Source organism: Camellia sinensis, chromosome 7, assembly GCF_055761805.1.
Source record: "Camellia sinensis isolate YWXY chromosome 7, ASM5576180v1, whole genome shotgun sequence".
Taxonomy (NCBI): domain Eukaryota; kingdom Viridiplantae; phylum Streptophyta; class Magnoliopsida; order Ericales; family Theaceae; genus Camellia; species Camellia sinensis.
The window spans coordinates 34,891,833-34,915,151 of record NC_138967.1 but is presented as its reverse complement, the minus strand read 5'-3'; the positions used below and the strand labels follow the sequence as shown (position 1 = coordinate 34,915,151).

The following is a 23,319-nucleotide window of genomic DNA, read 5'->3' as shown; positions in this document are numbered from 1 at the left end:
CGACTAAAAAAGTTTGTCGGCGAATGTACCTTTTATGCGACTAATATGGTCTTTTTGTCGCCAAAAGTTTGGGAGGGAAATTTGATTTTTAATGGGGCGGGAATTGAAATTTTTTGGCGACAAATAAATTTGGTCGCTAATTTTAAAACTACGTCGTTTTGTACCATGAAATCAGAAAAAAAAAAAATCAAATCAAATCAAATCGGTGCCCTCTCTCTTTGTTTCTCGGTCCACCCTCTCTCTCTCTGTGTTCTTCCTCGCAATCGGTGCCCACTCTATGCCTTTGGGACCTCTCCACTGGCATCACTGCTCGCCGCTTCGTCGGCCACTCCAAAGATGTCCGCTCCGTCGCTTTCTCCTTCGATAATCGCCAAATCGTCTCTGCTTCCCGAGACCGCTCGATCAAGCTGTGGAACACTTTGGGTGAGTGTAAGTACACGATTCAGGATGGTGATGCTCATTCCGATTGGGTCAGTTGTGTTTGATTTAGCCCTAATAATCTTCAGCCTACGATTGTGTCTTCGTCTTGGGATCGGACTACGATTGTGTCTTCAGCCTACGGTTGTTTCTCTTCTATCTTATAATTAGTTTTATTGTATAAAGAAAAATAGTTGTCTGCAATCCTGGTTTTTATGCCCATTTGGGTTGCCAGGGTTATATGCCGGAATTTATAAATTTTGTAGTTGATTTCCAAATTTTTTGTAAACACCACACCCCCCCCCCCCAAAAAAAAAAAATGTTCTAGTGGTTAATTTTTTTTATTGGTGAACAGTTCTGGTACTTCCATCAAATTCTTGAGCATAGATTTGACAAGTTCACTTTTGAAAATTGATTTGTGTGGTCTATTCGGGAAAAAAAAAAAAAAAGAAGAAGAAAAAGTCTATATATGTTTTGCCCCTTTTCAGTTTGCATGGGCCTAGATGCCAATATTCATAAAAGTAATCTGAGGGTTGGCTACTCTGTGATAGTATAGCGATCCCGGTATTCCCTGTTATTATTGAACTGTAATCCGGACTTGGTTCCGTAGATTTGTGGTTGTCTTATCCTCTTTTCTATCCCTTACTCTTTATCTTAGAGTTTTGGGTTGTGTTGGACTTGTTGGGAATAAGTTGGTTATGTTTTAGAACTTAGAATCTTTGCCCAGTTTTTGGCCTCTCCGCTCGAGCGGGGGTTTCGGCGCTCGAGCGGGAAAATCACCATCCCAGTACTTCCTCTGTAGTGTTGGACGCTCGAGCGTGAGGTTTGACGCTCGAGCGGGAGTTTGTGTGTGACGCTCGAGCGGGGGATTGGACGCTCGAGCGGGACCTGTTCTGCAAAAGTTCTGGGAGCGTGCATCTGCCGCTCGAGCGGGGGATTGGACGCTTGAGCGGGGATCTGTGAGTGACGCTCGAGCGGGGAGTTCGACGCTCGAGCGGGGCGACTTTTATATAAAGCCGAGATCCGACCTTTTTGTTCACTTTTTGGTTTCCTTTCTCTCTCTTACTTTTTCAAAACCTCCATTGGAGAGCACCTCACTCTAAAACCTAACTTCTCTCTTAGGATTGATCTAGCTAGAGTGTTTTCCTCACCTTGGGTCTTTGTAAGAAGTGTGTTGATCGTCGAGGGCTTCGTTGTGATCCAAGAAATTTGGGATTTGGAGCACTTTGATTTCGGGTCATCTTCTCCGTTTGAGTTCTCCATTTGAGGTAGGGATTCTCCTTGTTCTTTTTCAATACTCCTTCTATAGATAGATATGTGGTAATTTTTGTATTGCATGAAAATTGTATCATGTTGGATTTGTTTGAAAATCATGAAATAAACCTAGGGTTGGTTGTGTGGAGAATGGTTTTGGCTTCATTGATTGTTGTCTTGGCTAATTAGAATATAGATTAGCATGTTGTAGTTAATAAAAGAAAAGCCCTAAACTATATTTTGATTGGGTAAATTATAATGGGGGTTTGTAGACCATTGTGTGTAAATCTCTTTTGTCAAAGATGAGTGTGGTAAGGGTGTTAATGCCTAAGGGATTATCCATGGCTTTGGAGTTGATTTTATGGAAACAAGATTAGTGGAGTTGGTTTTGTGATAACAAAAAGGAATTGGAATCGTTTTTGTGAAAATGAGGGAAGTGTTTTCGAAATAAGTTTGAGAATTGGATTGTTGTGTCTTGAGTGTTGAACACACATGTAGAAGTTGTTTCTTTAACTACCACGTTAATATTGTTGTTGGGTTTGTGATTCATGAAATTTGAGTCTTTTAATAGATGTACTAACTATATGCATCTAGAGGTTTTGTCCTTGGTCATCGGTGGAGGATGACACAGTTGTGTAGAATTGTCGGGTTTGCATTTTGCCATTGATTAATCGAACATCGTATGTGATGAAGTGCTAGATACATTTTATATATGTATATTTGCTCGGAAGGAGATAGTCATGTGTTCATATGCTTTAACACATTGCTGGTGTCTTGATAGTTTATGTATATGCATTATACTTGTTGGTTATGCCTTGATGTGCTGTGATTGTTGGTGTTATGCCCCGCACTGAAAATCAAAGGTATCATACCCTTCCAGCTAGCGCCTGGAGAACTGACAGCGCTAATAATCGAAGGTACCATACCCTTCCAGCTAGCGCCTGGTAAACTGGCTTGCTGTGCTAATAATCAAGGGTACCATACCCCTCCAGCTAACACCTGGTAAACTGGCTGGTTGTTAATGTTGTTGAGTGGGGTGTATTGTTGGCTTACTACGCACATAGCTAGTAGAGCGAAATGGGATTGTTGTTGTTTCGTTGTAACTGAAAATATCATGGATTTGATTGGTTACAGTTCGGAGGACCGAGTTACTCCATTGGTTGATTGTATACATGTTGGTGGGTTGTAAATTTATATTTTTGCACAGATATGCATGTATAGTTATGATAGTAATGGAAACGAACCAAAACGTCATTTTTGTCTTTTGGAAAGTGTGGAGGAAAACGAATGTTTTTAAGATAAACATGTTTGAAAAGGTACATCTGAGTATGTATAGGAAATGGAAGAGAGTATCGGGCTTAGTGTGATTACTTCCTAAGTATTTGTTAATGTTACGAAAGATTGGGAATGGGAGTTAATGAAAGGAAAAAGGAAAGACAAACCACTTGTAGCGTTGAATGAAACGGTTGTTTTCGAGAAAAGTTCATACATATATATTTTGTATAAACTGTCACATTACTATTCTAGTATGAGAATGAGTGTTCATGATCATAGCTATCTGTAAGTTGTTATTGTTAAGGATCATGTTGAGTTCCCTACTGGACTATATGTTCATCCCACGTTGTTGAATCTTTTTCAGGTATTAAGCAGGTTGAACTGCAAGATTGGGATCTACTTGTTTACTGGCCACGGGGCCTCAGTTATGTTGGCGGAATGCCATTATTGTAAAAGGGTTACACCCTTCTTCTTGTACCTTAAGTGATGTAAGCCCAAGGGCAATTTATTAAGTATGTTCATGTAATATTTACTTTGCATACGAATGAGAGTATTGTTAATCACTCCTACGGATTGAATGTATGAGTTTATTTCCGTATGTCATCCTTGAAATTGAATTAAGTTAATGAATTTGATAATGACTTCGAGTAATAAAAAGTGGGGCGTGACAGTCTAGAAGAATCTGCTGCATATCTCTGGGTGCTTCTCTGATGAGGGTGAGGCAAATTGAATGTGAGGATTTACTCATAATAATTCAATATGTTCTGTCATTTTCAAATTTCCATTATAAAATATCTACGAACTCTATGTTATTATCAGTAATCTTACAACGCAATACTCAAATGTGAAGATAAGACTTGAAATCAGAGGTTATTGCTTGTTACTGTTTGAGATGTATAATTTAAGGAACTGCTATGTTCTTTATATAAATTCCCTTGTTTCTGTTGACAACTTTTTATTACTTGGATGAACTTGAGGACTCATTCTTGAGGCCTGAGGCCTTTTTTTGTTACTGCTTGAGATGTACAATTTAGTAACTATTATCTTCGTTGCACAAATTCTTTTGTTTTTGTTGGCAGGTTTTTTATTACATGGGTGAACTCAATGACTCTTTATCGTATGCGCTGGGAGCTGGTCCTCTGTTTGATGTTTCTAAGGATTCAGATTACATTCATACCCTTCTTGGTAAGAATTTTCACCTTGCATCCTTTTTTTTTTTTTTTTTGATAAATAACCTTGCATCCATTCTTTTCCAACATAAAAACTTCTATGTTTACTCCTCTTTTTTTTTTTTTTTAACAGACTTCCATGTTTACTTTGAGGTTTTAAGATCTGCTTATTATTCATTATTGGTTTCCCTCAAATTGGTTACATGTAAATGCAGTCTGTGAAAGCCTAAGCTAGATATCAACTCCTGATATATGTTGATTGTATAATGTCCATCATGGTTTTGATAGTTGATATTAACTTGTGAAATTATATGGATGAAATTAACACTTTTTCAATGTAGCCTTCCTAATTATTGCTGGCCATGTTCTATCTTCACTCAGCTAAAGCAATTGATGAATATGCCAGTCTCAAGTCAAAGGTGGCAGAGTCAAATGATGAAAACAAAATGAACCCTCGGTTGGAGGCAATCGTTGAGAGAATGTTGGATAAGTACGTAAATTTTTTGCTTCTCTTTAGTGTAATGGCACAATTATCCAGTTGTCTTACCATTGTTGTATATAGGTGTATACTGGATGGAAGATATCAACTGTCAGGCTACTTGCCTCAATACTGAGTTTCTATTAGAGTTCTTAAATTTAATATTTTCATCCCTTTTTACCTTTTAGTTTACAATTTGCCTCCACCTCTGTTTTAAAATTATAAAGGAAGCACTGTCGGTTGTCAAGAGAAGGATTGGTGATTTTGAGGAGTAGATCTTTGATTTTTTTTGTTTGTTTGTTTTTGAAATGAACTATTACACAAAGAATTCACATTTGCAACCTCTCTGTTGTTTGATGTTTACTTCTACAGAGTTCTGCCCTACAGAAAACCAGAGACAGGCTTTGTTACTGTGACCTTCCTAAATATATGGGCCTTTCAGCTCAGTATTCCTCTTCTAACTCAGCATTCTTACCTTTTTTTCGGTTCGCAAATTTGATTAGAACAGCAGCCATGAACTATTTATTGGATTCAGGAGTTATAAATAAATTATCTCAACAATTATCGGTTAAGGTGATAAATAAATTATCGGTTCTTTTCTTCTTTCTACGCCTTCTCTGGTGCACACTATTTTATCTCAACAATTAGTCAAATTGCTAATACTTTGCAGGGTGTGCAAGATGCTGCTGTAGAGTTACTACCTACACTGGTAGTTGTGCATACAGAGGTACTTATAATGCATGTTTTGTGTTTGGAAATTTTCTTGTTTTGCTGTCAAATTCTTCCTGCTTTGTTTTCTTTTGTTTTTTTGGCCTACATGTCATGCGTTGTATTTTTTATTTCTATAAAATGAGAAGCCATATCCACATCAGTTTAAGGCCAATCTCTGAAGGTCATACAGTTGCTATCTATGCATTTCTAGTTTTGAGGGCTGCATCTTGGCTAAATGAACTGCTGCCCGAATCAATGTTTTTCCATCCTATTATTGTTATTGCTGTTAGTTTTTTTCTCTGTGAAGGCACGAAAAGGACAAATCACAGCTCATTTATATGACAAAGAGTCTTGAATTTTGTTCACAAATAGTATATAATTCTTCTCCCAATTTTACAACAAATTGAAAATTACATCTTTGTAAGAATTCCCTTCATTCTGCATCTGATCATAAGCACATATTCAAGATCACCTCATTTTTTTTTTAAATTAAATGAGGTGATGTTTAAATTTTCAAGATCACCTCAAGGTCATAAGCACATATTCAAGATCACCTCATGTTTTAGCACTTTGCAAGAGAATTGTCATGCATACTGGTGTGGTGTGACATATGACAATATACTAATTGAAATGGATTTATTTAGTTAGTTCGCAATGTGTGTAGAATAGCTGGGATAGAGTATTATCCATATATAGAGTTTAAATTGAAGTGGGAAGGATTTTAGGGCACATCTATGCAGTGGTTGGTGGTTATTTATTTATTACCTTTTAAAATCAAAAATCATTTGTATCCAAAACCAACTTCAAGCAATTGGGATTTGAGTGTGACTGTGTATTAGTTTTTTAAATCATACAGTTCTCAGAGCCATTAAACCTTAGGTGCCCTCTATAGTAACCCTATTTCTTAGATCCAATTGTTGATGATGGTTTAGTTTTTTAAAGCTTAAATGTATATATCTCTGATCATGGGTGTTGCCATTGTGACCTGTTGCAAAGGTACTCAAGAAAACCATCTCTGTGTACATATGATTGCAGTTAGGACATTTTCAGATGTTCTTCATGATTCATGGGTTTATAAGTCCATATAGTTTTAACATGGTTTGTGTGGTTAGTCAAACTACTGAAATATAAGCTTTTTGTCCGACACGGGCATCAAAGTCATTAACACAAAAGAACAAGTGAAGAACAACAAAAATATTAATGTTTCTATGAACATAATTTGTTAATTATTGTCAAATAAGTCAATCTCTTAAAAGGTGTAAATGAATAATAGAATCTAAAACTTACTCGATAGTAATAATATTAGGTTAAATTACACTTTATCCTAGATATGTTTGTGATTGGTTAGGGCTTTGTTATATTTAGCAGACTTTATATTTAGCAGACTTTGTTATTGGCATTAACTTATTGAATCCATCATTTGGGTTCATAATAAATTTGAAGTTGCTCGTGCTATAGAGCATAGATCCTCGAGCATCGTACATGGATGTGTTGTAGGAGTAACTATATATTTTTTGGGTGGAATTGCCACAACATGTGCATTCTTCTTAGCAAGAATTACTGTAGTAAGAAAATGGCTAAGAGGATTTGAAAGGCATTGTGGCATTAAGATTTTTAAGGTTTAGTCAAGACTTAGCCCAAGATCTCACTAATGGTCGTATTTGGTATGGTATTGCTACTACACATGACTTCAATAGTCATGATGATATACTGAGAAACATCTTTATGAGAATATTTTTGCTTCTCACTTTGGGCGATTAACAACGCCACCCTATTACACTACAAGAATTTACACAATTGCCGACCACTTTTGCCGACCAACAAAATTATAGTCCTAAGCCTATTTCCAAATTCTGAGGTCCAAGCTCTACAAGATATACATAAATGAAAACTTTTAAACAAACAGACACCGTGTCAGCAATCGAACTGTATGCCATATTGTCCCTTGCTCAATTTATATGAAGAATTCTTCCCATGTCGGTCGGGACTGTTATGTGGCCATAAGAGACTTTTCCATGAAATAATAGAAATCCTGTACCCTGCAAAAGCAACAAGGAATGAACTTGCACGATGTATTTACTTTAATTTTTTCCATCCTCAATCTGCTCAAATTTTTTTTTCATAAGAATATGAAACTCAACTCAACCCAATAAATCCTAATTGTACAAAAGGAGGGTAGCATGTAAGTAGATAATTGACAAATTCAGAATCTGGCTTAGATGGAGGACTCTGGTCAGAATTAATTTGTTTTGTCAATATCATATAGCCCACTGTGGCGGAGCTTTCTCATGTTCTTGAATATTTGAACATTTTCAAGGTTTTGGTTCATGTTATTTATTTGAAAGCAGATGATGCAGGATATGAAGTTGCCAGATTGAGATTTTGTGTTTGTATGCATATAATTTGCAGAATATTTATCCTCCTTTATGATTTATTCTATTTAGCTTTCTAACTGTTGCCTATCTGAAGCTCATGTTTTATCAATTAAATGCAGTCAAATCCAGTTCTTGAAGCATTTGGCAATGCAAAAACTGTTTGAAATAACAATTCCAGGTGAGATGTTTCAGTCATTCTGTGAACCTTCTCTAATTATTTTACATACATAAACACAATGCATTTTCCAAAATTTGTTGGCATTTTCTTATTGATTGATCATGTAATCATATTTATTGGAACAGCCGTTTTGGTAAATTTGTCGAGATTCAATTTGATAAGCATGGAAGAATTTCAAGAGCAGCCATTAGAACTTATCTTCTTGAGAGATCTCGTGTCTGTCAAATTTCAGAGCCAGAACGGAATTATCATTGTTTTTACCTTCTTTGTGCAGCACCACCAGAGGTAGGTTTTTCACTGGATCTTCTTTCATATTGCTCATCCCTTTGATGAAAAACTCTTAAATTTATAGTCAAAACATTATTTTTAATAGTCTTCAAATCTCACAGGAAGTTGCGAAATACAAGTTGGGAGATCCTAAATCATTTCACTATCTTAACCAATCAAATTGCTATGACCTCGTTGGTATAAGTGATGCTCATGATTATCTTGCCACTAGGAGAGCTATGGATATTGTCGGAATCAGTTAGAAAGATCAAGTATAGCCTTTGTATCCGAAAATGTGTTTTCCATATTTCCACATTTTTTTTAATAGAGTAAAATTGGAAAAACTTCTCTGTTTCTGTCAGGATACAATTTTCAGAGTTGTGGCTGCAATTCTTCATCTTGGTAATGTTGAATTTACTAAGGGGAAAGAAATTGATTCTTCTGTTTTAAAAGATGACAAATCCAAATTCCATCTTCAAACGGCAGCAGACCTTCTCATGTGAGACTAGCCTTGATATTTTTGTTTTTATGGTTGATATCTATATAAGTTAATTTAATCCTTATTTCAGGTGTGATCTTGGTGCATTGGAAGATGCACTGCTAAAGCGTGTAATGATCACCCCAGAAGAAGTTATCAGGAGAAGTCTTGATCCTGTTCAAGCAACAGTTAGCAGGGATGGTTTAGCTAAGACAATATATTACCGTTTGTTTGACTGGTAAGATATGGGAGTTTGCATCATTGTTTTCACTTTCATGATTGTGTCTTTGGATTTTGTTTTAACTAAGCGTGTGATACTAAAGCTGACTGATTTTTGTGATATACAGGTTAGTTGATACAATTAATGTTTCAATTGGACAATATCCTAACTTGAATGATATACAGTTAGCAGGGATGTTTCAATTTTAGTTGATACTGATTTTTGTATTAATTTCACAAATGAGAAGCTGCAGCAACATTTCAACCAGGTATAATGCTCATCATATTTAATAACATCTTGTAATTCACATCCTTGACTTCCACTCAAAGCATTGTTGTATCATTCAGCATGTGTTCAAGATGGAGCAAGAAGTACACAAAAGAGGAGATCAACTGGAGCTATATAGAATTTGTTGACAATCAAGATGTCCTGGATCTTATTGAAAAGGTTCACCTCTTTAGTCTAGTATTTTTTTTTTTTTTGTCATTTAATGATTGCATGTACTTGTGTTTTTTTGGCTATATTTATTCTTTGGTAATCTTGCATACTTTGGGCCTAGCTTATAAGCAAGGAACTTTAGCTAGATGGGGTATTTACTTCCTGCTAAAGTGAAAGTACTTAGTGAGGTTTCCATCCAGTTCTAGTGTTTCCAGAGATACAAGCATACTTGAAGACAACTTGGCTAAGATGTCTATTCTTCATCAAATTGGTAGGCAACATAAAAATATATTTGTATGTAGAAAAATGTTGAAATTTGGATTTTTTTAGCGATACATGTGCCAATATTTGTTATTTGTCACTAAATAAGGGCATGCATTTTGCCAGTGAAAGAGTAAATTGTTTGTCTAACAAAGGGAGATTCTTAGTAGCATGAGCCTCCTCTACACTACAACGGGTGTGCTAGGAACCATATGTAAAGCCCTCCCAAACAATATTAAAATCCATTCTTCTTGCAGTTAAAAACCATTGCTATATCATAAGATGATTTGATCCCAAACTGTTGTAGCAGCACTTTTATGAAATGAAGTATGGCACGTAGTTTTGCAACATGATGTGATGTTCTCCTCCTAGTTTTTTCTACCAAGTCACTAACCAAGAAATGCATAATTAATTTTAGGCTTCATTTGGCAGTAGGCTAATTTAGCTAAAAAGCCACTAAAAAAGCCAAAAAGTCAAAAGATTCTTTCGTATTCTCTTTTCTTTTTGCATGTTTTTTCTATAAAAAGCCAAAAAGTCATTCCCAAACACTTAAAATTTTTTATCTCATATCTTAGCCAAAAAGACTCTAAAAAAAGTCACTTCCCAAACCAACCCTTAAGAAGCTTATAACCTAAAACTGTTTTAGTTAGTTGCTTAGCATTTTAAGTATGTTCTGGAAGTTTCTGTTACTGCTTCTATCTACCACTTGTGTTAGACTCTTAGGGGATGTTTGGCATGGGCTAAAAAAAGCTACTTTTTGGCTAAATAAACCAAAAGACAAAAAAAGTCTGTCTTGAACTTAAAAAAGTAATTAAAAAAAGGTAAAAAATCCAACATTTCTACTAACAAAAAAGAATATTTTTTTGTAATTACCAGCCGCATCAGCTTTTTAAGGTTCTAGAAAAACAAATAAGCAACTAAAAAAACAATTGCTAAATTCGACCTTAGTAGCATAAACTCCTATGGGGGCCTCACTCCTTCCTCTAGAAGCTTGTTAACACCACCACGCTCACTCTTAACCTTAAAACTCCTCTATAGGCCCCTCGCTCCAGGATTAACAACCCTGTTTCTGGATTAACATAGATTTCCAGGATTAACAACCCTGTTTCTGGATGTTCTACTATTTTGTTCCTGGTTGTTTCTTATTTTGGGGTTGTTTATAGCTCTAATTGGTATCAAACTCTAAACTCATTGGCATTGTTGTTTTACTTCAATCTATTGGTTGTTGTGTTGCCATTCCCTTTGATTTTTGTTTTGATATTGACTTTCAGTGGAGTTATTTGGTGCTCTTAGAGGGCGCCTATATGATAGCAACAAAAATTTGATAATGGCAACTCTCTCTACTATTGGTGTTGTTACATCTGCAATGGGACTTGCAGTTGAGAAGTCTAGCAAGGTTGTTTGCTCTAAACCTAAATTTCCTTCTAACTTTGTATTCTATTGTCCTTTAAATTTGACTTTAATATTGGGAAGTTGTTTGTTGCAAGGTATACTGTCAGATGTTTTGAAATGCCTTGGTGACAATAACAAACATATGAGAGAAAGCACTCTGACTACTTTAGATGCTTGGCTTGCTGCTATTCATCTCGAGAAATAGTTATGTTTCAAATTATTATGCTAGATGTGACTTGTGAATGAAAACTTAGAATAATTGTATTGTGTCGAATGTTAATGAATTATGTATTGTGTCGAATGTTAATGATTCAGTTAATTTGAATGATGCTTTAAAATTATAGGTTTATTATGGATTGAATGAATTATTAGGAATTGCACGTGTATTGTTTTCCTGCTTTGGCGACCAATTTATTAGTCGCGACAAATAAATAATTTTTTTTCGCAAAAAATGACAATTGCCGACCAAGAGTTTTGGTCGCAAAAAATACATTTATTGCCGACCAAAACAGCTCTTGGTCGTGGAAACTCACTTTTGCCGACCAAAAGTTTTGGTCGCGAAAAGTAACAAATGGCGACCAAACCTTTTGGTCGCGGAATGTCACGATTGGCAACCAAAATTTTTTTGGTCGCAGAATGTCACAATTGGCGACCAAACTTTTTGGTCAGGAAAATATCACTTTTTGCGACCAAAGTGTTTCAGCGACTAAATGAATTAGTCGCGGTAATGATATATTTCGCGACCAAAAATTTAGTCGGCAAATTCGACTTTTCCCGACCAACCAAAATTTTGGTCGCGAATTACTTTTGCCGACCCTCAATTGGCGACCAAAGTAGCGACCAAAAAAATTAGTCGCGGATAATTTTTGCCGACCAAAAATGGGCTTTTAGCGACCAATTTTTTGGTCGGCAAAAGTGTTAATTCTTGTAGTGAAATTTTAGATTTTATGTCAATTCAGTTTAATTGATAATATTGTTAGAATTTTGCCAAAAAACGATCGATACATGTTGAGGTTAGCTCACTGAGTTTGATAAATTTATAATTTTATTTATTCAATGTACATATTTTTCGTAAAAAAATGTTAACAGTTATAATCAATTTGACAAAATTGAGACGATAAAAAATTTATGATCATAATTGAACAAATTAAAATTACACAATAAAAATAATAATAATAAAAAGAAAGAAAAAAAAATTAACGACCTAATTTTCCCTATTTTCATTGTATATTACCCATTAGATTTGATAAATGTAAAGTGCATAAGAAGAATAAGGGATACACCTAGTCTAAATTTCAATTAACAAATTATATTTGCCTCACAGTGCTCAAAACTAAAATCTAAAAAGACACTTCTCATACATGTTATTTTTTCATCAAGCAAGAAATCCAAGCCTTTCTCCATTCTTCTTTGCTAGACGAATCAGGCCTTGTCTTTGTTTTGCATCTGCCCCTATTGATTTGCAGAATTCAGTAATCACCTGAAAATTTCACAGTTATATCATACAAAAAGAAACATTAATATTAGGGTAAATTATACTTTTTACTCTTATAATTTGATTCAAATTTTGCTTTAGTTCATTTTAAATTAAATGAGAAAAGGTAATAAAAAATTTATGAAATGACCAAATTAAAATTGTATTTAAAGTGCAGAGATCAAATTGTTGAATTTAAAATTATAAGGGATCAAAGTGAATTTTAGGTCAAAGTACAAGATTAAAGGTTTAATTAACCCTAAATAAAAATAGGAATAATTACCAATTGGCTCCGTTTGGGAAGAGCTATTTGGGGTTTTTTTTTGCTATTTTAGCCACAAAAGACAAAATATGCTATTTTAGCCACAAAAAATAAAACATCACATCCTAATCATTACACTCTTCTCTCACAAAAAAAGTCAAAAAAGCCAAAAAGTAAAAAAATCATTCCTAAACCACGTTTTTTAGCTCAGGCTAAAATAGTTAAAAAAATCAAAAAGTCAAAAAGTCAACTCACTTCCCAAACGACACCTTAGACTTAAATATCATTATGTCCTATTGACTTCTTCAATGCACCAATAATTCTACAATACATATACCTATGAAGTTCCTCCATCTTATTTTCTCTCGTCTCTCCCCCTCTATCTCCACCATTTTTTTCAAAAGATTCACACCACCATTGTCTACCACCACCGCTGTCGTCACTATCCACGTAAGACCACCGCTGTCGTCATCTACTCCTCACCGTCATCGTCCACTTATCATCTTTTCTCTCTCTCTCTCTCTCTCTCTCTCTCTCTCTCTCTCTCTCTCTCTCTCTCTCTCTCTTATTTTTCCAAAGTTTCACGTCACCGTTGTCTACCACTATCGCCAGCGTTGCCATCCACCAGCCCAACTGCCCCGCTGTCACTCTCTACCCACCCCACCATCACCACCATCATTATTCGAATGCCGCGACCATTTACCAACTATCTTTACCATCGTCGTAGATAGGGGTGGACATTGGCTCGTTGGCCTATCCAGTCCGTCTAACCAGTCTTATTTTTTTAGGGTTTGGAAAAGTTGTTTTAACCCATAAGGCCGGGCTAACATTTTTAATCCAATATATTAATGGGCTGAGTTTGGGATTTATACTTCCAACCTAGTTCGGCCGCTATATTAAATTAATTAATTAATTATAATATATTAATTTTTTATTTATTTGTTAGGATCTATACTTTATCTTTGCTGATTTTATTAAAACTCAAGTGATGTGTGATTGAATTTATTTAAGAAAATCTTTCAATTTATACACAAAATCCTTCAATTTATAATCATGTTAGTATATTTATTTAAAAAATATAAAGTGTGATTGAATTTAATTACAGAATATTTTTTTTAATATATAGCTCGGTAGGCTTGGGATTTATAATTATTTTTTGGACTAGATTTGGGCAAATGTAGAGGCACATGGTTAGGGCCAGGCAGGCTTGGACAAACACAAAGTCCCATACTATATCGTGTCAGCCTGACCCGACAAATGTCCACCTCTAGTCACAGATCTACACTCTACCGCCGTCGATCTATATTTCACCATCGTAGATCTACACTCCACCATCGCCGATTTACATAGCTACCATATCACCACTGCCTCCTTTGTTTCAAATTCAGATTTATTATTTAGTGATAAATTTATCAATTTCTCTTGTTCTTTGTGTACGTGAAAGATGATGGTAGATTCTTATAAGTGAGTGAATGAATATGAGTAAGGATAGTAAATATTAATGAATAAATTTATAACAATAAATTTATCAATTAAGATTGAACCCATCACAATTCTAAGAACCAAAACGATAAACGATCAAAATATAAGACCTCCGACATAATTTGTTCTAAATTTTAGAATTTTGAGACGTAAAAACTTTGTTAACACTTAAAATCAAATTTAATTCGAATGCCCCAACATTAACAGTAGAATTTTGTGATGTAAAAACCTTTGTTAACACTTAAAATCAAATTTAATTCGAATTGACAAATTTTAACAGACTCACAAATATTGGGGATATGTCAATTTTGTACCCATGCAAGGAAGAGTTTTTTACCTGAGAGTGTAAAGCAATGGCTTTGCCTCTGAGCTGATTGAACCGCTTCTTTCCGATGATGTTTCGCGTGACGACGACGATCGGAGCAAAGACACCCTTCCCTTCATTCACGTTTTTCATCATTGGCCGCGATCGCACCGGTTTTCCGACCCAGATATGGGTTGGGACTGATTTGGCTAACATGGTGTTGTTGTAGTCCTCACCTACCATTGAAGTTCCCCAACTTCCATGGAATGATGAACACAAACCTCCTTTAAACCCAGTTGCACAAATTGAAGTGGCCATTTGAAGAGCTAGTTAGCTGGAAAAAAAAAATTTGAAAGGTGAAGGTGGCTTTTCTTGTAGTTCTTGAATCTTGTTTAGTTGTTTAGAAAGGTTGTCAGAGATGTTTTGGTTGTTTTTATTTGGTTTTGTTATGTGGAGATATGGGGGTGTATTGTTGGAATGTTGAGGGCCTTGGGTTTTTATTTGGTTGGTGTTGTGTGAGAGATTTCAATGGTGCAATGAGAGCCACACATCTTGGTGGCTTGGATTTTTGTTGGGTGGTTTTCCTTACAGGTTTATTTTACTTGAATAGTTTCTTCTCCCTTCAATTGTCAACAATGTTGTACCCAAAAAAAAAGAATGAAAATATGAATTAAACAGAAGGAAATTCAAGATCCTTGGATTGGCTGTATTTTTTTTTTCTTTGTTTTGTTTTTGATTTGTTAACAAAGATAATAAATTGTTCGAAAATTCTCATTGTTTTTGTATTATTTTTATTTTTGTGAGAAAATAAAGTTAAAATAACTTTTCGAATTTTACTCAAAAGTATAAAAATAAAAAAACACAACCAATTAGACATGTCAAAAATGAATTAAAGTAAAATAAAAAAAATATTTAGGTAGGTAGTGTTTGGTAACGTTTATATTTTTTGTTTATATTTACAAAAATTTTATAAACCAATTTTTGTTTATTTTAAAAAAATATAAACTATAAACGCGTTTGGTTTGAACAAAATGTTTGAAATATTTTAAAAACATAAATTAAAAAAAAAGTTTGTTCAAACCTAAATATTTATATTTATTTTTTATTATTTTATGAGAATGAAATCATACTCATTATAATTGAAAAAAAAATTAATTAAAAAAAAATTATTTGAAAAAAAAATTAATTGAAAAAGAAATTATTTGGGAAAAAAATTAATTGAAAAAAAATTTGTTAGTTAAATTTTTAAATTTTTGTTTAAAAATCAACGTAAACTCATTTTTTGAGTTTACGTTTTTTCTTCAAATATATAAACTGAGACAACCATTTATAAATCAAAAAAATTATCAAACAAGTTTTTGTGACAATTTTTAAAATTTTTGTAAATATAAACTGAAAACGAAATAGTTACCAAACATGCCCGTAGGTAGAGTTTTAGAATTATATTTGATAATGAAGTTGTATTTTGAGTTTGTGAGTTTTGAAATTATAATTTGCAAAGAAAAAATTTGTTTGGTTATAAGTTTTGAGTTGAGTTTTGAAATTTTTGGTGTGACATATGAAATGAGAAAATTTGTTTGGTTATGAATTCTGAAAAAAAATTTCAAAACTTAATTCAAAAACTTAAAATATAACTTATGACCAAATATACAACTGAAAACTCTATTCAAAATTTATCCCGTAGGTAGAGTTTTAGAATTATATTTGATAATGAAGTTGTATTTTGAGTTTGTGAGTTTTGAAATTATAATTTGCAAAGAAAAAATTTGTTTGGTTATAAGTTTTGAGTTGAGTTTTGAAATTTTTGATGTGACATATGAAATGAGAAAATTTGTTTGGTTATGAATTCTGAAAAAAAATTTCAAAACTTAATTCAAAAACTTAAAATATAACTTATGACCAAATATACAACTGAAAACTCTATTCAAAATTTATAACTAAACTCTTTTTAAAATTTAATTCAAAAAAATAATTTGTCATTTTAGTCTAAAAAAATAATTTCTATATTTAAAAAATATCAAAAACAAATATAACTTTTTTTTTTCCCCAAACAACAGGTGGCGATTGACAATTGGGAAAAAAAAAAAAAAAAATTTACACTGTTCCAGTCAATCGGCTGGACGTTTAGACAGATGACCGGGTAGACCCAAAATTCAAAAATTAAAACTCTTATCAAACTTGTTTTCAAAACATATTTTGAAATTGATTTAGAATTACAATTTAAAAACTCTTACCAAACATATTATTTGAACATAAAGGGGAAATTAATTTTTGAAAACCTTACCAAACACAGTCTTAGGCCTCGTTTGGGAACAGACTAATTTAGTAACTTTTTTGGCTATTTAGCTAAAAAAGTAGGTAAAAAAAACTTATATGTTTGGGATGAATTTTTAGCTAATTACGAAAAGATGTGCAAAAAGTAGAGAAAAAAGAGAATCTTTAACTTTTTGACTAAAAAGATAACTTTTTGACTTTTTAACTACAAAGGTAAGTCTCCAAACGGGGCCTTACTTTTCTCTAGTCGTTTAGTTTACAATAAATTTTGTTATTCAAAAATAATTTGAATCCTATAATTTTTTTTTCCCCGGAAATTATTTGAGGAAAAATATTTCTTGACGAGGCCTAAACATACGTGTAAAAGAAGAAAATAAAAATTCTTATTTCTCAATTTATATTTTCATTGAGAGAGGAACTGAATCTACCTTTCTAGTAGACCAGCTGTTCTCTCCGCTTGTTTGGGCCTGCCGCCATGTCATTGTGATCATAGATATTGGGTATATCTTTTTATTTGAGTGTAGGATTTAATTAGTTTTGGTTAAAAAATTTTAATTTAGTTTGATTTGAGTATAATATATTTTATATATATTATATCAAATTTTTAAAAAATCTAATTCAATTTAATAATAATTAGAATTTAATTACAAAACTCAATATCCAATTTTATATATATATATATATATATATTGTTCAATATTTGAGATAGTGAGATTTGTTTTTCATCAAAAAAGTGTGCGGCTGCCATACTTAGTGCCTTGGTTCGGTAACAGTGTCTTGGTTGGGTAACAGTGCCGAAGATTTAAAATTGGTAAAGATTTGTCAAGGTGCTTGATTTGTTTATGCTTATGTTGCCTTCGTTCTGAAGTCGATTTGGTTCGTTATTTTGGGTCTTTTTTAACTCTAGTTTTGAAAATTTTGTTCATCTATTTGGTGAGGTTTTTCCTCTTATTTATTTGTGATTATTTGGAATTCACTTAAAGGTGGTTTTGTGAAACCATTTGTGTCTCATTTGTAATCGTTTGGAAACTTATTTGGTTGATAGTGGAATCGGATTTCAATCCCGTGGACGTACCTCACATTAAGGGAACTACGTAAAATTCTTGTGTTACTTTTGATTTAATTTTTCTGCATTAGTTTTTATTCCCATTGATTGATTTACTTGTGAGAAATCACATATTTTTCCTAACAACTGGTATTAGAGCTTACGGTTTATTTGGATTTATTTATTTGTGTAAATCAATGGAGGAGAATGTGGGTCGTATGTCTAGCTTCAATGGAAGCAATTGGGTAACTTGAAAAACTAAAATGGAGGACCTATTATTTTATAAAGATTTGTATGGACCCATTGAGGGTGATAGTGGCAAACCCGAGAGTATGAAAGATGATGAATGGAATAGGCTTAATCGAAAAGTCGTTGGTGTTATCCGTCAATGGATTGATGACAGTGTGTTTCATTATGTTGCTACTGAAACTTCAGCACATGATTTATGGAAAAAAAATTAAAGGGCCTTTATGATAGGAAATCAATCACAAATAAAGCCTTTTTGTTTCGTAAGTTGGTTAATTCAAAATATAAAGAGGACAGCCCTATTCCGGAACATCTGAATGAAATAAAGAGTATTGTTAACCAACTTGCTTCTATGAAAATTGTTTTTGATGATGAGTTACAGGCTTTGATGCTACTTAGTTCTTGCCCGAAAATTGGGAGACCTTGGTTGTGACCGTTAGTAATTCGGCACCCGATGGAGTTGTCACAATGGGCCAAGTCACTAGTAGCCTGTTGAATGAAGAAACTAGAAGAAAATCAGCGAGTTTTTCTCATTCAGAAGTATTTGTTGTGAGAGGCCGAAGCAAAACAAGAGGGAGGAGTAAGACTCCTCATGGTCGTGATCAAAGCCGTGACAAATCAAAAGATAGTTCTTTTTCAAAGAAAGACATTGAGTGCTATTATTGCCATGAGAAAGGGCACATGAAGCGAGAATGCCGAAAGCTCAAGAACAAGAAGAAAAGGCATGACAAAAGTGTGGATAAGAAGCAAGAAGACACAATGGTAGTTATTACCGATGATCTCATGGTTGTTTGTAAAGATGATTGTATCAATTTTATGGGTCAAGAGAGCAATTGGGTGATTGATTCCGATGCTTCTTTTCATGTGACTTCTCGAGTTGATTTCTTTACTACCTACACCAAAGGAGATTATGGTCCTGTTCGAATGGATAATGAAGGTTTGTCCAAGATTATTGGCATGGGTGATGTTTGCTTGGAAACAAATTTCGGCTGCAAGTTGTTGCTTGAAGATGTGAGGCATGTTCCCGACATTCGCCTCAATTTGATCTCTACTAGGAAGCTAGATGATGAAAGCTTCAACAACAAATTTGGTGATGGAATATGGAAGCTCACAAAGGGTTCTTTGGTGGTGGCTAAGTGCAAGAAGACTCATACACTTTATTCGATGCAAGGAAAAATTTGTAAAGGTGTTGTCAATGCACTTGAAGATAATACTTCTACTGAATTGTGGCACAAGCGACTTGGGCACATGAGTGAAAAGGGGCTACAAGTTTTGTTCAAGAAAGAGCTTCTACCCGGTTTGAAAGGTATACATCTTAAAACTTGTGTTCATTGTTGGGCAGGTAAACAATATAGAGTTTCTTTTTAGAAAAATATTGCTTCTAGAAAAGAAAATGTGTTGAACTTGATTCATTCGGATGTTTGTGGTGCTTTAAAAGTTAGAACACATAGTGGTGCACTTTATTTTGTTACTTTCATTGATAATTATTCAAGGAAAGTTTGGGCTTTTCTACTAAAAACTAAAGATCAAGTTCTAGAAGTATTTAAACTTTTTCAGGCCATGGTTGAAAGAGAAACGGGGTAGAAATTGAAGTGCATCCAATCAGACAATGATGGTGAATACATTGGGCCATTTGATGAGTATTGTCGCAGCCAAGGTATTCGGCACCAAAAGACAGTTAAGAAGACTCCTCAACAAAATAGCGTTGCCGAGAGGATGAACCGCACCATTGTGGAAAGAACAGGGTGTTTGCTTTCACAAGCTAAATTGCCAAGATCCTTTTAGGATGAGGCATTGAGGACAACGGTTGACGTGATCAATTTGTCTCCTTCCTATCCTTTGAATGGTGATGTTCCAGAAAGAGTTTGGACCGGCAAAGATGTATCTTATGAGCACTTGAGAGTGTTTGGTTGTCGAGCCTTTGTTCACATTCCAAAGGATGAGAGGTCCAAGCTTGATAGTAAGTCAAGACAATGTATTTTTCTTGGCTATGGGCGTGACGAGTTTGGTTATAGATTGTGGGATCCGGTCGACAAGAAAGTTATTCGAAGCCGTGATGTTGTGTTTCTTGAAGACCAAATAATTGAAGACTTTGGCAAAGGTGATTAACCGGAGCCAAAAACTAGTGATCTCATTGACATGGATCCATCTCCTTCATCTTCAGTTGATGATGAAAATGGGAGAGATGTGCAGCCACCTATTGAAGATGTAGAGGATGATGCTAATTCTAATGAAGTTGAGCCAGAAATTGAGGAAGAACATCCAACTCAAGAACCGCCACCACAACTTGAGTTGAGGAAATCTACAAGAGACCGACAACCTTCAAGAAAGTATTTTCCCAATGAATTTGTGTTGATTTCTGATCAAGGGGAGCCAGAGAGCTACCAAGAAGCAATTGAGCATACAAAGAAAAGTGATTGGAAAAAGGCCATGGAAAAGGAGATGAACTCCTTACTTGAAAATCACACCTATGACTTAGTGAAGTTGCCTAAGGGGAGGAAAATTCTGAAAAATAAATGGGTTTTCAAATTGAAGAATGATGGCAAGAATCTGAGGTACAAGGCACATCTTGTTGTGAAAGGCTTTGGGCAAAAGAAAGGTATTGACTTTGACGAGATTTTCTCACCGGTTGTAAAGATGTCTTCTATTCGGGTTATACTTGGCATGGCTACAAGTACGAACCTTGAAGTTGAGCAACTTGATATGAAGACCGCATTTCTTCGTGGTCATCTTGAAGAAGAAATTTACATGGAGCAACCGGAAGGTTTTGTGAAAAAGGGAAAGAGAAATTTGTTTGCAAATTGAAGAAAAGCTTGTTTGGTCTCAAGTAAGCCTCGCGACAATGGTACAAAAAATTTTACACTTTCATGATGAATAATGATTTTTCTAAAACCACTTCGGACCATTGTGTGTTTGTGAAAAATTTTCCGGATGGCAAATTTATTATTCTTTTGCTTTATGTTGATGACATGTTAATTGTTGGTCAAGATTCTACCATGATTAACAGTTTGAAATTGGAGTTGAGCAAGTCTTTTGCTATGAAAGATTTGGGGCCGACAAAGCAAATACTTGGTATGAAAATTGTTCGTGATCGCAAAGAGGGACTGATTTGGTTGTCTCAAGAAAGCTACATTGAGAAAGTTCTTGAGAGGTTCAACATGAATAAAGCAAAGCCGGTTGGTTGTCCACTTGCGGGTCACTTCAAACTTAGTTCGAATCAATGTCCTACAAGTGAGAAAGACAAAGAAGAGATGCTGAAAGTTTCTTATGCTTTAGCAGTTGGTTCTTTGATGAACGCCATGGTTTGTACAAGGCCGGATATTGCTCACGCCGTTGGTGTGGTGAGTCGTTTTCTCTCTAATCCGAGTAAAGAACATTGGGCAGCGGTAAAATGGATTCTAAGGTATCTTCGAGGGACTTCGAATGTGTGTTTGTATTTTGGGGATGGTAAACCGATGCTTGATGGGTTCACAGACTCTGACATGGCCAGTGATGTTGATTCTAGGAAATCTACTTCGGGGTATTTGATGACTTTTGCAGGGGGAGCTGTGGCATGACAATCTAAATTACAAAAATGTGTTGCTCTCTCACCTATCGAAACTGAATTTATTGCCATTACAGAAGCTTGCAAAGAAGAATTACGGTTGAAGAAATTTTTGCAAGAGTTGGGTTTGAAGCAAGAAGTATGTGCTTTATTGTGATAGTCAAAGTGCTATTCACTTGAGTAAAAATTCAACTTTTCATTCGAAATCGAAACACATTGATGTGAGATACCATTGGATTCGTGATGTGTTAGATTCGAAATTGTTACAACTCGAAAAGGTTCACACAGACAATAGTATTTCGGATATGTTGACAAAGACTTTGTCGCGGGACAAACATTTGAAATGTCGAACTTTGGCGGGTATGGTTGATGTCTCCACCTAAGTCGGTATGGAGAGAATTGTTGGATATACCTCCTTATTGGAGTGTGGGACCCAATTGGTTTTGGTTAAAGAATTTTAATTTGGTTTGGTTTGGGTATAATATATTTTATATATATTATATCTAATTTTTTATAGACCTAATTCAATTTGATAATAATTAGGGTTTGATTACAAAACCCAATACCCAATTATATATATATATATATATATTATTCAATATTTGAGATAGTGAGATTGGTTTTTTACCAAAAAGTGTGCGGCTGCCATACTAGTGCCTTGGTTCGGTAACAGTGCCGAAGATTTAAAATTGGTGAAGATTTGTCAAGGTGGTTGATTTGTTTATGTTTATGTTGCCTTTGTTCTGAAGTTGATTTGGTTCGTTATTTTGGATCTTCTTAAACTCTGGTTCTAAAGATTTTGTTTATCTATTTGGTGAGATCTTTTCTCTTATTTATTTGTGATTATTTGAAATTCACCTAAGGGTGATTTTGTGAGACCATTTGTATCTCGTTTGTAATCGTTTGGAAACTTATTTGGTTGATAGTGAAATTGGATTTCGATCTCGTGGACGTACTTCACATTGAGGAAATCACGTAAAATTCTTGTATTGTTTTTTATTTAATTTTTCCGCATTAGTTTTTATTCCCATTGATTGATTTACTTGTGAGAAATCACATATTTTCCCTGACAATAGATCAGAAGATCACAGCCGTTGAATTTGAGTACTTTTGGGAAAAGTTTGCTTGAATTTTAGATGGTGTAAAAAACATTGATGAACAAAGAAAGTGCAAATGAGGCTCTCTCTCTATGGTCAAAGAATGTGCCATAATATAGCTTCTTCCTAATTCCTACACCGCATACATGTCATGTGAATGAACCTCATGTTTGGAGATGGTTGCTCTGGTGGACTGTGACAACCTCATGAGAAACCGTGTGTTTTCAACCACTAATGTCCATATCGAAAGAAGGTTAATGTAATGTTTGCAACATTGACCAGAACCCTTACAGCTCTAGGGATCTGAATTGGACTTTTCTTATTTGCATGATCATACTCTATATTTATTTGAGTTACTTTATTCAACTTGAGATTTTTTTTTTTGGTTGGTAATATTGGATTGATTAAGATTGTGATTCATTGATTATCTTTGTAATAGGGAAAAATATATATACATATATATCTAAAAATTGATCTTTATTTTTATCATTTTTGTGTGAAGAAAAAGTTGAATTACACTAGAACAAACGATAAGCATAGTTTACATTAATGCCAGTGAACTCTCTAATGACCTGCAACAACAAACATGCAAGTCCTTATTGACCATGGTGATCAGTTGGGGGCACTCTTGTGTTTAAGTCAACTATTAGTATAATGTAAGTATTAACTCTAATGATT

The 23,319-nt window shown here is 34.4% G+C and overlaps 2 protein-coding genes across 4 annotated transcripts; one reads left to right on the top strand and one right to left on the bottom strand.

Annotated features, from left to right (window-relative positions):
• Positions 1–80: 80 nt before the first annotated feature.
• LOC114268691 (uncharacterized) lies at positions 81–11,254 on the top strand. Of its 3 annotated transcripts, XR_014335189.1 has the most exons (11): positions 81–429; positions 4,026–4,131; positions 4,497–7,857; positions 7,983–8,142; positions 8,247–8,396; positions 8,487–8,623; positions 8,694–8,840; positions 8,950–9,090; positions 9,170–9,269; positions 10,793–10,917; positions 11,009–11,254. XR_014335189.1 is itself a non-coding variant. In XM_082877750.1 (4 exons), exons 1-4 carry the CDS (start codon positions 166–168, stop codon positions 5,090–5,092), a joined length of 600 nt encoding a protein of 199 aa, XP_082733876.1. In that variant the 5' UTR covers positions 81–165; the 3' UTR covers positions 5,093–5,127. The 3 variants fall into 3 exon arrangements, 2 of the variants coding, with proteins under 2 accessions (XP_082733876.1, XP_082733875.1); XM_082877750.1 differs by lacking the exons at positions 7,983–8,142; positions 8,247–8,396; positions 8,487–8,623; ... (3 more) ...; positions 10,793–10,917; positions 11,009–11,254 and having other exon boundaries at positions 81–423; positions 4,497–4,605; positions 4,966–5,127; XM_082877749.1 differs by lacking the exons at positions 7,983–8,142; positions 8,247–8,396; positions 8,487–8,623; ... (3 more) ...; positions 10,793–10,917; positions 11,009–11,254 and having other exon boundaries at positions 4,497–4,605; positions 4,966–5,127.
• A 768-nt stretch (positions 11,255–12,022) lies between these two features.
• LOC114269030 (protein PROTON GRADIENT REGULATION 5, chloroplastic) lies at positions 12,023–14,910 on the bottom strand. The gene is made up of 2 exons (XM_028210292.2): positions 14,469–14,910; positions 12,023–12,393 (listed from the first exon to the last, which is right to left on the bottom strand). Exons 1-2 carry the CDS (start codon positions 14,751–14,753, stop codon positions 12,289–12,291), a joined length of 390 nt encoding a protein of 129 aa, XP_028066093.2. The 5' UTR covers positions 14,754–14,910; the 3' UTR covers positions 12,023–12,288.
• Positions 14,911–23,319: the final 8,409 nt, after the last annotated feature.

Excerpts from the sequence above, each read along its gene's own strand:
- LOC114268691 (XM_082877749.1), top strand. The coding sequence starts at position 166 with ATGAAATCAGAAAAAAAAAAAATCAAATCAAATCAAATCGGTGCCCTC. Across the intron at positions 4,132-4,496 it reads TTACATTCATACCCTTCTTG|CTAAAGCAATTGATGAATAT; the intron begins GTAAGAATTTTC and ends ATCTTCACTCAG. Across the intron at positions 4,606-4,965 it reads GTTGAGAGAATGTTGGATAA|AGTTCTGCCCTACAGAAAAC; the intron begins GTACGTAAATTT and ends TTACTTCTACAG.
- LOC114269030 (XM_028210292.2), bottom strand. The coding sequence starts at position 14,753 with ATGGCCACTTCAATTTGTGCAACTGGGTTTAAAGGAGGTTTGTGTTCA. Across the intron at positions 12,394-14,468 it reads CCATTGCTTTACACTCTCAG|GTGATTACTGAATTCTGCAA; the intron begins GTAAAAAACTCT and ends TGAAATTTTCAG.